General features: G+C 44.8%; 2 protein-coding genes across 2 annotated transcripts in view; both read right to left on the bottom strand.

Moving 5' to 3' along the window:
- LOC134622647 (ribonuclease inhibitor-like) overlaps window positions 1-1,143 on the bottom strand; it is a 37,168-nt gene extending 36,025 nt beyond the window's left edge. Inside the window, exons 1-2 of the mRNA XM_065470165.1 lie at window positions 1,088-1,143; window positions 220-393 (exon numbers count right to left, since the gene is read on the bottom strand). Coding sequence (XP_065326237.1) covers window positions 220-393; window positions 1,088-1,143 — 230 coding nt within the window. The remainder of the gene's footprint in view (window positions 1-219; window positions 394-1,087) is intronic.
- A 3,866-nt stretch (window positions 1,144-5,009) lies between these two features.
- Window positions 5,010-8,503, bottom strand: LOC134622637 (protein NLRC3-like). The gene is made up of 4 exons (XM_063468033.1): window positions 8,464-8,503; window positions 7,392-7,470; window positions 6,919-7,043; window positions 5,010-6,820 (listed from the first exon to the last, which is right to left on the bottom strand). The coding sequence occupies exons 1-4, from the start codon at window positions 8,501-8,503 to the stop codon at window positions 5,010-5,012; spliced, it is 2,055 nt and encodes a 684-aa protein (XP_063324103.1).
- Window positions 8,504-12,316: the final 3,813 nt, after the last annotated feature.

Below are 12,316 nucleotides of genomic sequence, written 5' to 3'. Positions count from 1 at the left end.
AGTCTCTGCAGCCTGTTTTTATCTGCTATCATCAGATCTTCAACAGCCTCATTCACATCCCTCACACACTCTACAGCCTCATCAGTGCTGACTTTATCTTCACTGACTGATGGAGCACAACATGAACCTGTGGAGGCTGAAACACTGTCCTGTCAAACATCTCCCCGTCACCACTCCACTTCTGTCAACCTTTAAATGAACCCTGCTCAAGTCTGTCACCTCAGAGTCTCCAGTCGACAGTTTGGACTCTCCAGTCCAGCACACAGAAGCTTCACTGATGAATCCTGCAGGTTGTTTCCACTCATGTCCAGCTCTGTCAGATGGGAGGGGTTGGACTTCAGAGCTGAGGCCACAACTTCACAGTGAGTCCCTGAGAGCCAACACTGACTCAGTCTGTGATTATAGAAAATATAAAATGTGTTATTATAATAGCAGAAAATCTGCATTATAAACAGACTGAATGTATATGAAGACAAAACAGAGTGAGGTCATAATCTGATGATCTGCTCTTCACATCTGTGCTTCAGCTCCTCTTACTGTGTTTGACACAACGATTGAGTCTCTCTCAGACCTGCAGACTTTTAATGAGAATCTTTGTTTGGCTTTAATCTGCAGATGAAGGAGGAAGATGGTGTCACATTTAGGCTTCCATAATGTCCACAGTCTGTCACTGAGATCTGATCCAGAGTCAGAGTGAAGACACACATTTGGACTGTTTCCTGTTTTGACTCCAGAACATTTTGAATGAGTTCAGCTCAGTGAAGAGTTCCAGCTGGAAAGATGATCTCTGTTTGCTACCTGCTGTCAGGTACAACTGTTCACGTCCACACGCAGGAAAAACCTGCTGACTGTTACCAAACGGAGCAGAAATCTCATCACTGGACAATAATGATGAATGAACTCAGAGCTGCTGATATCAGATCTGATTTCAGGGGAACTAAACACAGAAATGATTGGCTCATTTTAGCTTTCTGAGCCATTATCTGCTGGTGTGTCGCTAGTTGGCAGAAAATGATTTGTATTCCTGTTCAGAGCTTCAGTGTTTATGAGTCCAGATCCAGGTGACAGCAAGTCAAAATGATGTTACCTGTCTGTGTCCAGCAGCAGCCTGTATTCACTTTGAATATTGTTATAACCTGACATGTATCAGTTTGTCTTTGATTGGTTTGTAAATGTCACTGTTTCCATTGGACCTGAGTGACGTACAAAGACAGAGAGGGAGAGAAAGGAGAGAGAGGATGGAGACAGCAAAGAGAGAGCAAACACAAACAGGTGAGAGTGGACAGGTGACCAAGGTCAGCAACCAATCAGAGAGCTTCTGTTTGACCCACAGTCACTGATGATGACTGTACATAACCGAGCAGTGTGTTACTCTGATATCAAATATGGATCCTGCTCTCATAATAATGATCATCAGATGATATTATTGTGTTATTTTGTAGCTGAATACGATGTTTGTGTGATTATCAGTGAAAGAAGCAGTGAGGAGGATGGAGAGAGAGAGAGGACAGAGGGTGAAGTTAGAAACACTAAAAGGATTTTTCATGGATTTCATGGATGATTTGAGTGATTTCCAGCAGGACACTTAAACATGTCAGTGGACGTCCTAAAGAACATATTCACTGATATGAAACGTGTCATTGAACAGGATTAATATCAGTGGAAACATGGTGGAAACAGCTGTGACTGCATGGATGTGACACACTTCAAATCTGTTCTCTCCATGGAGCTGCTGCTGAGTCTGTACAATAAAGGATGGTGTGGAAGGCTACAGCGTACGGACACAAACAATTTGGGGTTACAACATGAACCTCCCACCGTCTATAAAGCACTGATGACATCATGACATTTGCCAGGAAGTTAGCTTGGGGATGTAAACAGCAGTGACTTCCATCAGCAGAAAACAGGGACGACATTTCAGCAGCAACAACTAAACACTGAACAATCAGCTCTGTGATTAATGAGGACATGAAGTCAGACATTAGGAGCAGCAGCAGGAATGAAAGTGAATCCATGAGCTGCTGTGACATCAGCTCACAGATTGGACACATGTTCAGTCCAGATGTCAGCAGTGTCTCACTCAGTTTGTCCCACTGTTGGCAGTAAGAGAGCACAGCTGGTTCACCTCTGAGCCTCACTCTGAACCACAGCACTGTCACTCATCAGTACATCACACTTTAATCACACTAAACCAGAGTCTTCCTCAGCACCTTCATCCTCACCCACCATGTTTATGCCACTAAACTCTGTGTCTGTAGTTCTGTCTGTAGTCAGAGGAGAAGCTCAGACGGTGACTGCTCTGGATATTTGTCTCTGTTTGTAACATCAGAGTTCACGTCACTACAAAGAAGCTCTTCATAGATTCTTATTTCTGTCTAACAGGAGCATCTGAATGACCAACAACAGCAGCAGCAGATTTAAAATACTGCCCCCTAATGACACAACACAGGTACTACATGTAGATGTGAGTCTACAACACACAGCGTATGACTACCAATGCAGGATCATGCTAAGTGCACACACACATTTACTGATCAACACAAAATATCATTTTATCTGAGAAACTAATGAGAGTTGTTTAGTACTGTGGGTGGCTGTAGCTCAGGAGGCAGAGCAGATCAGCCACTAACTATAAGGTCGGTGGTTCGATCCCAGGCTGCTCCAGTCTGCATGCCAAATATCCTTGGGCAAGATAATAACCCCATCTTGCACTCCAATGCATCCATCGGAGTGTGAATGTGTATGAATTAGGGCTGCACGATTAATCATTAGAAAATCGCGATCTCGATTCATACTTATGTGCGATCTAATTTCCAAATGACAACGATTAAAAAAAAAAAAAAAAAAAGACGACGACGATTGTACCGCATTTTGATCCGGGACGTAATCTGCATGAAAACAAGCGCTCACTCTTCCTGCTCAACAAATGACAAGGGCGGAGCCTTATACCACGTGATACAGAAGCTGTGCCGTGTGGCAGGAAAAAACAACGGAGAACACGTCAGGGATGACGAGAAAGTGACAGGAGAAAATCCGTCCCGGTCAATCACCCAAACATCAATAACGGGAACCTTATAAAGCGCTTCCCTATACACGTCGAACTCCCGCAGGCACAAAGAAATTACGGAGGCTATTACTCATCATCTGACCAAAGATATATCAACACTGTGCAAAACGAGGGATTTAGGAAAATGATCAACACCCTAGACAAACGCTACACAGTGCCGTCCCGCAACTATTTTTCTATTGTTGCACTACCTGCTCTATACACGCAGTGTCGAGCAACGGTGGAGACGGAATTTCAAGCAGTACAACATTTTGCTGCAACCACAAAATGTGAGGCATTTATTGTTTTTATGTTTATTTATTGTTTTTATGTACAGTTTCAACTGTTACAAAGTTGATGTGCAGTTAATAAGTGCAATAAATATTTATATTGGAAAAGAAAATCGTGAGAGAATCGTGATCTCAATTCTAAGCAAAAAAATCGTGATTCTCATTTTATGCAAAATCGTGCAGCCCTAGTATGAATGGTAGACTACTTAGCACTAGGGCTGCCACAAACGATTATTTTGATAGTCGACTAGTCACCGATTATTTTTGCGATTAGTCGACTAATCAGATCATCATCCACTGGACGTAAAACGTACAGCTTATTGCACCAGCAGCATCTGCTCTTATATAACTATCATTAACTTACAGCTTTAAGTGTTTAAGGTATGTGCTAACTAAAAATAAAGACAAGATGATAGTTTATTAAATTTTAATGAAATGTGCAGATTGTTTTGGTGAAGTTTAATAAAATCCTTGCTATCTAAAATCTAATCAATCGATCGTGGCTCAACAGTTGGGAGTTCGCCTTGTAATTGGAAGGTTGCCGGTCCGAGCCTCGTCTCGGACAGTCTCGGTCGTTGTGTCTTTGGGCAAGACACTTCACCCGTTGCTTACTGGTGGTGGTCAGAGGGCCCAGTGGGCGCCAGTGTCCGGCAGCCTCGCCTCTGTCAGTGCGCCTCAGGGTGGCTGTGGCTACAATGTAGCTGCCATCACCAGTGTGTGAATGACTGGATGTGTAAAGCGCTTTGGGGTTCTTAGGGACTACAAAAAAGCGCTATACAAATACAGGCCATTTACCATTTTAAAAACTATAACTTTAATCTCAGCCAAACCAATTTACTCAGGAACAAATAAAATACTAAAAAAAGCCAAACAATAACATTTTGAAGTTATCATTTTTAGTTTAGTTTAGTTACATTTTAAGTTATCTAAGTGACTTATGTATGTTTAACCTGAGTAGCGAAAGACGGCGGTGGGTTTGAAAACGATTTGCTGGGAGTCCAGTGTTCTCACGGGCTCTACTGAGCCTTGCCCCCGGCTAGCTATCGAGCTAGTGGGTAACAGACGTCTCCGAAAACGTCGGAGCGCTTTTGAAAATATGTGGTGTCTTGATAAACTGAGCAGATATTTGAGGTTTACACAGTTACATTCTCGCCTGAAAATATGCTAAACATTTATTTTGTGACCCAGAAAGAATAATAAGAGTAATATTAAAACTAACTAGCTGCCGCCATTGTTGGAAACTGAGCTGGGCCGCGCTATGAATTCTGGGACACAGCTACTTCTTCTTCTTCTTCGGGGTTTAACGGCAGCTGGCATCCTTGTACATGCAGTGCTGCCATCTTCTGTTTCGGTCCGTTATTACACTCTTAAATCCTACTACTTATTCCTGCTTTTACAAAGCTTCAAACGACGCGTCAACTATTAAATCAGTCGTCGATGATTTTGATAGTCGACGTAATCGTGACGAGTCGACTAATCGTGGCAGCCCTACTTAGCACTTAAAAGCTCAGAAAATAGTGCTTGTGTGATTGGGTGAATGAATTAGTTGTATAAAAGCGTTTTGAGTGCTCAGACAGAGTAGAAAAGCGTTATATAAGAACCAGTCCATTTACCATTTACCAACTAAACTACTAATCTACACTAATTAATGATGTAAATGATCACATCTGGACTCACCGAGCCTTTCTGCAGTTCCTCACAGCTGGAATCAGTCTCAGTCGTCCCCGCTCTGATGTGTTGTACTTCTGCAGGTCCAACTCATCCAGAACCTCCTCTGACATCTGCAGCATGAAGGCCAGAGCTGAGCACTGGATCTCAGAGAGTTTCTTCTCTGATCTGTTCTCTGACTTCAGGAACTCTTGGATCTCCTGATGTACTGAGAGGTCGTTCATCTCCATCAGACAGTGGAAGTTGTTGATGCTTCTGTCAGGAGAGATTTCATCACTGTTCATCTCCTTCAGGTTGTTGATGACTCTCTGGATGGTTCCTGGACTGATCTCTGTCTGACCCAGCAGACCTCCTAAGAGTCTCTGGTTGGACTCCAGACAGAGGCCATGAAGGAAGCGAACAAACAGGTCCAGGTGGCCATTTTTACTCTGGAGGGATTTGTTTATGGTTCTCCTCAACAAATCATCTGAAAATGAAAAGTAATAGTAAGGATCAAGTGGATTATTTTCCAGGAAGTTCTTCAGCACCTCCGTCTTCCTGTTGGTGAAACAGTTGAACATGCAGACAGCAGCCAGAAACTCCTGAATGCTCAGATGAACAAAGCAGTAGACTGGTTTCTGGAAGATCACACACTCTCTTTTGAAGATCTCTGTACAAACTCCTGAGTACACCGAGGCCTCTGTCACATCCAGACCACACTGCTCCAGGTCTTCTTGGTAGAACATGATGTTTCCTTTCTCCAGATGTTCAAACGCCAGCCGCCCCAGCTTCAGAAGAACTTCCCTGTCAGCCTCCGTCAGCTCCTGTGGACTCGTCTCATGTCCCTCATGGTACTTGTTCTTCTTCCTCTTTGTCTGAACCAGCAGGAAGTGTGAGTACATGTCAGTCAGGGTCTTGGGCAGCTCTCCTCTCTGCTCTGTAGTCAACATGTGCTCCAGAACTGTAGCAGTGATCCAGCAGAAGACTGGGATACTACACATGATGTGGAGGCTCCTGGATGTCTTCATGTGGGAGATGATTCTGCTGGACAGCTCTTCATCACTGAATCTCCTCCTGAAGTACTCCTCCTTCTGGGCGTCAGTGAAGCCTCGTGCTTCTGTCAGCCTGTCAACACATGTAGGAGGGATCTGATTGGCTGCTGCAGGTCGGGAAGTTATCCAGACGAGAGCTGAGGGAAGCAGATTCCCCTGGATGAGGTTTGTCAGCAGCTGGCTGACTGATGACTTCTGTGTGACATCAGACAGCAGCTTCCTGTTGGTGAAATCCAATGAAAGTCTGCTTTCATCCAGGCCGTCAAAGATGAACAAAAGCTGAGAGACAGCCAGCTTCTCTGCTGTGACCTTCTGTAATGTTGGATGGAAAACATGGAGCAGCTCCAGAAGACTGTACTGCTCATCTCTGATCAGGTTCAGCTCCCTGAATGAAAGCAGAACCACCACACTGACATGTTGGTTCTCCAAGCCCTCTGCCCAGTCCAGAGTGAACTTCTGCACTGAGAAGGTTTTTCCAACACCAGCCACGCCGTTGGTCAGAACCACTCTGATGGGTCTCTGTTGGTCAGGTAAGGCTTTAAAGATGTCCTGGCACCTGATTGGAGCGTCATGGAGGGCGTCCATCTTGGAAGCTGTCTCCAGCTGCCTCACCTCATGTTGGGTATGAACCTCTTCACTCTGTCCCTCTGTGATGTAGAGCTCAGTGTAGATCCTGTTGAGGAGGGTTCTACTTCCTGTTTCATCACTTCCTTCAGTCACACGTTCACATCTCCTCCTCAGACTGATCTTATGTTCATCTAAAACCTCCTGCAGACCAACATCTGCTGAAAGAAAGAGAAAGAAAACTCTTCAGTGTCTGAACAACAACAAGAAGTCCAGTTTTCAGAAATGAGTCCATCAGCAGACAGATGTTCAGTCTTACTTTGTACACAGCTGCTCTGACTGGCTGTCTGCAGTCCAGCTCTGCTTCTGGATCTTTCTCCACACTGGGGACAGGAGGAGTCTCCTGATGACGCAGACTGGTCCCAGTATGAGCAAATGCACTGTCTGCAGAACCAGAAACATATCCAAGGTGAGCAGTTTTCCCTCCAGCATAAACTAAGCAGCTAAAACACAAGTGTCCCAGCTTTCCAGTCAGACTGTGCTCAGTGCCACATTCCAGATGTGGTGTCTGACAGCTGCTCGGGCTGCAGGATCAAACACAAGTCCAAACATCTTTGTCTTTGCTGCTTTGTTCTGATTGAACAACACAACATGTAGTTCTTGTCCCAGCTGAGCATCAGTTATGCAGCCTTTAGCATTAGCATTGTTAGCATGTCTCCAACAGAAACATGGTCAGAAACTGTTGAGAGGGGCCGACACAGGAGAAGTTATTACAATCAACCCACCGCTGACTCGATCACAGTCAGGGGGTCATGCAGTGGGCCAACCCACTCCCACTCAGTCTGAGGGCAGCCCACACTGCACAGTGGTCCTAATGTCAAATCAAACAACAATTACAAAGAAGGAGGAGAGATAGGAAAGACTGAGGAAAGGAAGCAATCAAAGGGAACACTAACAGATCAGCTTCTGTAGCGTCTCTGGGTTCTTGTGACTCTGTGTCCACACTGACTCCAGTAGCTCCTCTTTATATATTTATTCATTATTATTAATGTGATTCTCCTGTTCTTTTCCCCCCAACCTCATTTTGATCAGGACAAGTTTTCCTCTGAGTAAAACTAATGCGACTGGTTTCTGCTGTGAGATGAAGGCTCCAGGACGTCTACATAGGGTTTAAATATTTCACAATATTTCCTAAGTTCAGTCTCAGGAGTGAAGCTTCACCACAGTCACGTTCACAGCTCTGCTCTCTGCTGATCAAACTACAACTCTTAGATTTGAACTACAGACTTTAAATGCTATGCTAGGAAACTTATTGTCACACAACAACATGATGAGTCGTATCCAGGAAGAAGAAGAAAACCTGTTCCAGGTGATCATTCATTGCAGTACGATCCATCTATAAGATCAAATAAACATGGGAAACATTGCTGACAGAATCTGCTGTGACGACTTTGTACAGCAGCTCTAAACATTTCTGTACCTGCTGATCATTCACGTCAGTTTGAAGCTTCTAAAACATTTTCTTACTTTTCTTTGACGTTCTTTGGAACAACGACTTGTTTGCTTTGTGTCTGTCTTGCTTTCTCCTGACACTTACTTCATAGACACAATATCCTCATGAGAACCAGCCTATTTATGTCCTCTGTAATGGACATTTGTTTTTGGTCTATATCTTTTGAGTTATTCGAGCTACCCTACTAACTCCTGATGTGCTAGATAGAGGACATCCTGGGCTTTCCATTGATATCTAATGTTTGGTGGCCTCTTTTAGCTCCAAATAGGCAGGAAACCACAAGAAAAGTTTGATGGGACGATTCTTTTTGCCTCAGTTTGCAGGAGGATACTGCCAACAGAATTCACTCACCATCCAAAACACTGAACTCAGGTGTTCCTGTCTCTTCCATGACCGTATATGTACCAAATCAGCACCCAGGCATGCAGACTGCTTCTACAAATATCTGTGAATGAATGGCTCTCAGGAGCTCAGTGAAGTCCAGCGTGGTGCTGTGACAGGATGCTACCAGTGCATCATGTCCAGCTGTGAAATGACCTCACTACTAAATGTTCCACAGTCAGCTGTTAGTGGGATTATAACAGAGTGGAAGTGACTGGGAACGACAGCAGCTCAGCCATGAAGTGGAAAACACAGAGTGGGCTCAGTGGATGATGAAGTGCAGAGTTTCTGCAGAGCCAATCAGGACTTCATTTGGCCTTCAGATGAGCTCATGAACAGAGCTTCATTAAATGGGTTTCCATGGCGACTAGCTGCATCCAATGGTGCAGTGAAGTGATGTGTCGGTCGCGAACGAAACGGCTCTTAGAGCCGACTCTTTGAAGTGAACGACGCAAACCGGCTCCTTTTGGGAGCCGTGTTTTTTTTACTTTCACTCACCCACTCTCCTGCACTTTTTGGTTTGGTGGTTGCCAGGGCAACAGTACTTGTATGACTACATTGTGCCAAAAAATAAAGTTGTCATCAACACTTGGCTGACATCATATTAAAGGCTGTGGATTCAGAATTGGATGCTACTCAAGTTTACATGTGTGAAGGCAGACGAGTCAGTACTTTTGGTAATACAGTGTAAAGTTGCACTGATTGATTTCCATGAACACCACTGTGGTTCAGTGTGGTCCTGATGGAGTAACAGCAGCCAGTATGATCCAGGCTTTAGCTGCTGGGTCTCTGTGTGACCTCTCAGACTGTTTAACAGATCAGACACAAAGAGAATCAGAGCAGCTCTTTAAAGACAAACATGAACCCACTCAGGTCACACTTTCCCCACAGATATGAGCATCACTGTCCTCAAACAGCAAATGACCAAGTCTAACATTTGGATCTTTTCTCTTTGTTTTCTTTTTATGAATCTTTGTAACAATCTGAGGATGTTTCAGGTCAGATTTATCCAGGAAACACAAACATGTAAAGGAGTCATCACAGCTCTCTGACCTCGTTGGTCCAGGTTCACCACTGAAGAGTGGAGGTTGACCTTTGGACTGGTCACTCCTCACAGACGGACAGCTGGACCCTGCAGACTGTGACCTCTGACCTCTGCAGACACAAACATGATTGAAGCAGCTGTGATCACACAGACTGCAGATGATGCAGCTGTTTCCTGTCAGTAACATCCTCTTAGATTAGAGTTCAGCTTTTTACAGGAAAACTGGACAAAACTGATTTTTGTTGCAAATTCATTTTCATTTCCTCTCAGCTCACAAACACAGAAAATCAACCAGAATCAACACTAATTATAATGTTGGTGCAGAATTATTTCTGTTACTCAGTGAGTTCAGCTCTCTGACCTCGTTGGTCCAGGTTCACCACTGAAGGCTGGAGGTAGACCTTTGGACCGGTCACTCCTCACAGACGAACAGCTGGACCCTGCAGACTCTGCTCTGTCCTCCTCTTCCTCCATCATCATCTTCTTGTGGACTTCAGTCAGTCTGAGAGGTAAACCACAAACACTCAGTGAGTTCACATTAACAGGAGTAACTGAGTTACAGTCGCTGACCTCTGACCTGTCATGTAACCTAGAAACAAGGTCACATGATCCACATCAGAGATCACAGAAACCTGATCTCACCTGCTGACTCTGACATTTAAGACCTTCCAATAACAAAACATAAAAAGCAAGAAACTGACAGAACATTAGGAACAGCAATGAGTGTGATACAGTCAGCTCTCTGCAAACTCTGACCTCAGTTTTAATTAAAGCTCTTTTATGGTCACTCAGACACTTTACGATCACATGATGTTTTAAATGCACCTTAGAACACACATACATCAACACTACATATGAGCGGGTGGAGGGAGGTTTGGAGTCTTCCCATACCCCCGTTCTCTGCGGCCTGCTGGAGCGGGGGGCTAGGAGGAGGAGTTGGCCGTCCGACTGGGGACTGGAATGTGGGGCCTCCCTGCTGCTGTGGAGTCGGGGCGGTCTGCTTCTCTACACCGCAGGGAAAAGGGTAACACCACCTGGGTCTGGGTGCAGTTTCCCCCTCTAGGGGCAAAGGTACCTAGACCGGGGGCTTAGAGTACGCTTGGGGAGTGTGATTGTGTGTACACACCGGCTCACTCCTTGGCGGCTGCTTATCGGGGCCTGGAGCCTGGGGCTCGCTCGGGCCACTTCGGGGATGGGGTGCTCTCGGCCTCTCGGCCCGGGGCTCGGTCACTCAGGCACAGCTGGCTGCCGGCGGAGCTCACGGGCACGTCACTGCAACCCCCCCTGGCTTCTGCTCCGCGGCTGCTGAGTGACCCCTCATCTGGGACTCTCCTCAGCTCTTTCTGGGATAGTGGCGCGGCTGCCCCTCTGTTGGTCCTCCCTGGTCTCTTGTGTTCTGGGGGCCTCTGGATGTCTGGAGTTTTGATCTCCTCCATACCTGCTTCATGCCCTGGAGGTCGGGGCAGTGGCCCCCCACACACTCTAGCAGATCATTACATGAAGGAACCTTTTAAAAACAAGCGCGTTCATGCTCACAGGTGTACACACGGGTGATCACACACAAAAACTACACCCTTTTTGGCTCCTACCTCAAAGCACACTGTGCGCTGTCGATCTCACGTGCTGCACAATAATGTTTAATATTTAATATTTACTGTCATATTCCCATATATCATTGTGATGTTGTTTATTCTATTACTCTTGTTTTCTCCTGCTTTTTTTCTTTTTTCTTTCTCAACAGGTGATCCAGGTGGTCAATATGTATTTTTTGTCTGCTTACTCTGTTGGTTTTTGTTTTTTTGCCCTTTTTCACCGTCCCTCTTCCCCGCTGTTTTTCTTTCCCTCTTTCTTTCCCCCAGTAAAGTCTGTCCCGTATACAACAAGTGAAAATAAAAAAACAATAAAAGGTGAATCAAATAGACCAGTACGGCAAGGCTGGGATGGTCCATTTGGTAAAGTAAATCCGTTGGGCATCTTTCTTTGCCTTTAGACAATAATTCTGATGGCAAAAGAGCCAAACGGGACAGGCAAAAAAAAAAAAAAAAAAAATAGGATCACATGATGTTCACACATGATATCTGTGACTGTCCTAGTTTAACATGTAACCTTCATGTTGATGCAGATCTCAGCTCCACATCAGCTCTGCTGAATAATCTAAAGTTTCTCTGACATCAGGAATCAGACGCTGTCATGAACACACCTCCATGTTTCTGTTTCTCTGACACACTGAATTCAAACAGTCTGAGGAAACAAGGATGAACTTGGAGCTCCTGCAGGCTCTGACTTTAATACTGGAGACGCATGAATCACATGGTTAATCCAAATTTGGACTGTTTTATCTCCTCAGTTTGAATTGAAGATGTTTAATCCTGAGTGAAACTAACAAATGAGCTGACCGCTGTAATCAGCACCAATCAGCTGTCAGAGAACTTTCTTTCTGTGACTGTGTGAAACTGATCCACAGCAGAAGAGTTCACCTGATGTTCACATGAAGTAGATCCACAGTGAAACTTCTCAGTGTAGAAACACTTTGGAGTAGGGATGGGTATCGTTTAGGTTTTATCCGATACCGGTGCCAAACCGGTACTTTTGAAACGGTGCCGGTGCTTAAACGGTGCTCAAACCGGTGCTTAAAGAATGGAGAACACAAAATTGGTCCAAAAACCTCTCATGTTCAGCTGTTTTTTTGTAAAAAGATAACAATGTTAGCCTTTTCTGCAGCTATAGGGCATATATGGTCTCACTCTTGGCTGGAAGCAGTGCTTAACAATGGAAAAA

This window comes from Pelmatolapia mariae, linkage group LG3_W, assembly GCF_036321145.2.
Source record: "Pelmatolapia mariae isolate MD_Pm_ZW linkage group LG3_W, Pm_UMD_F_2, whole genome shotgun sequence".
In the NCBI taxonomy this organism is placed as follows: domain Eukaryota; kingdom Metazoa; phylum Chordata; class Actinopteri; order Cichliformes; family Cichlidae; genus Pelmatolapia; species Pelmatolapia mariae.
This window is presented reverse-complemented; position numbering and strand designations above follow the sequence as displayed.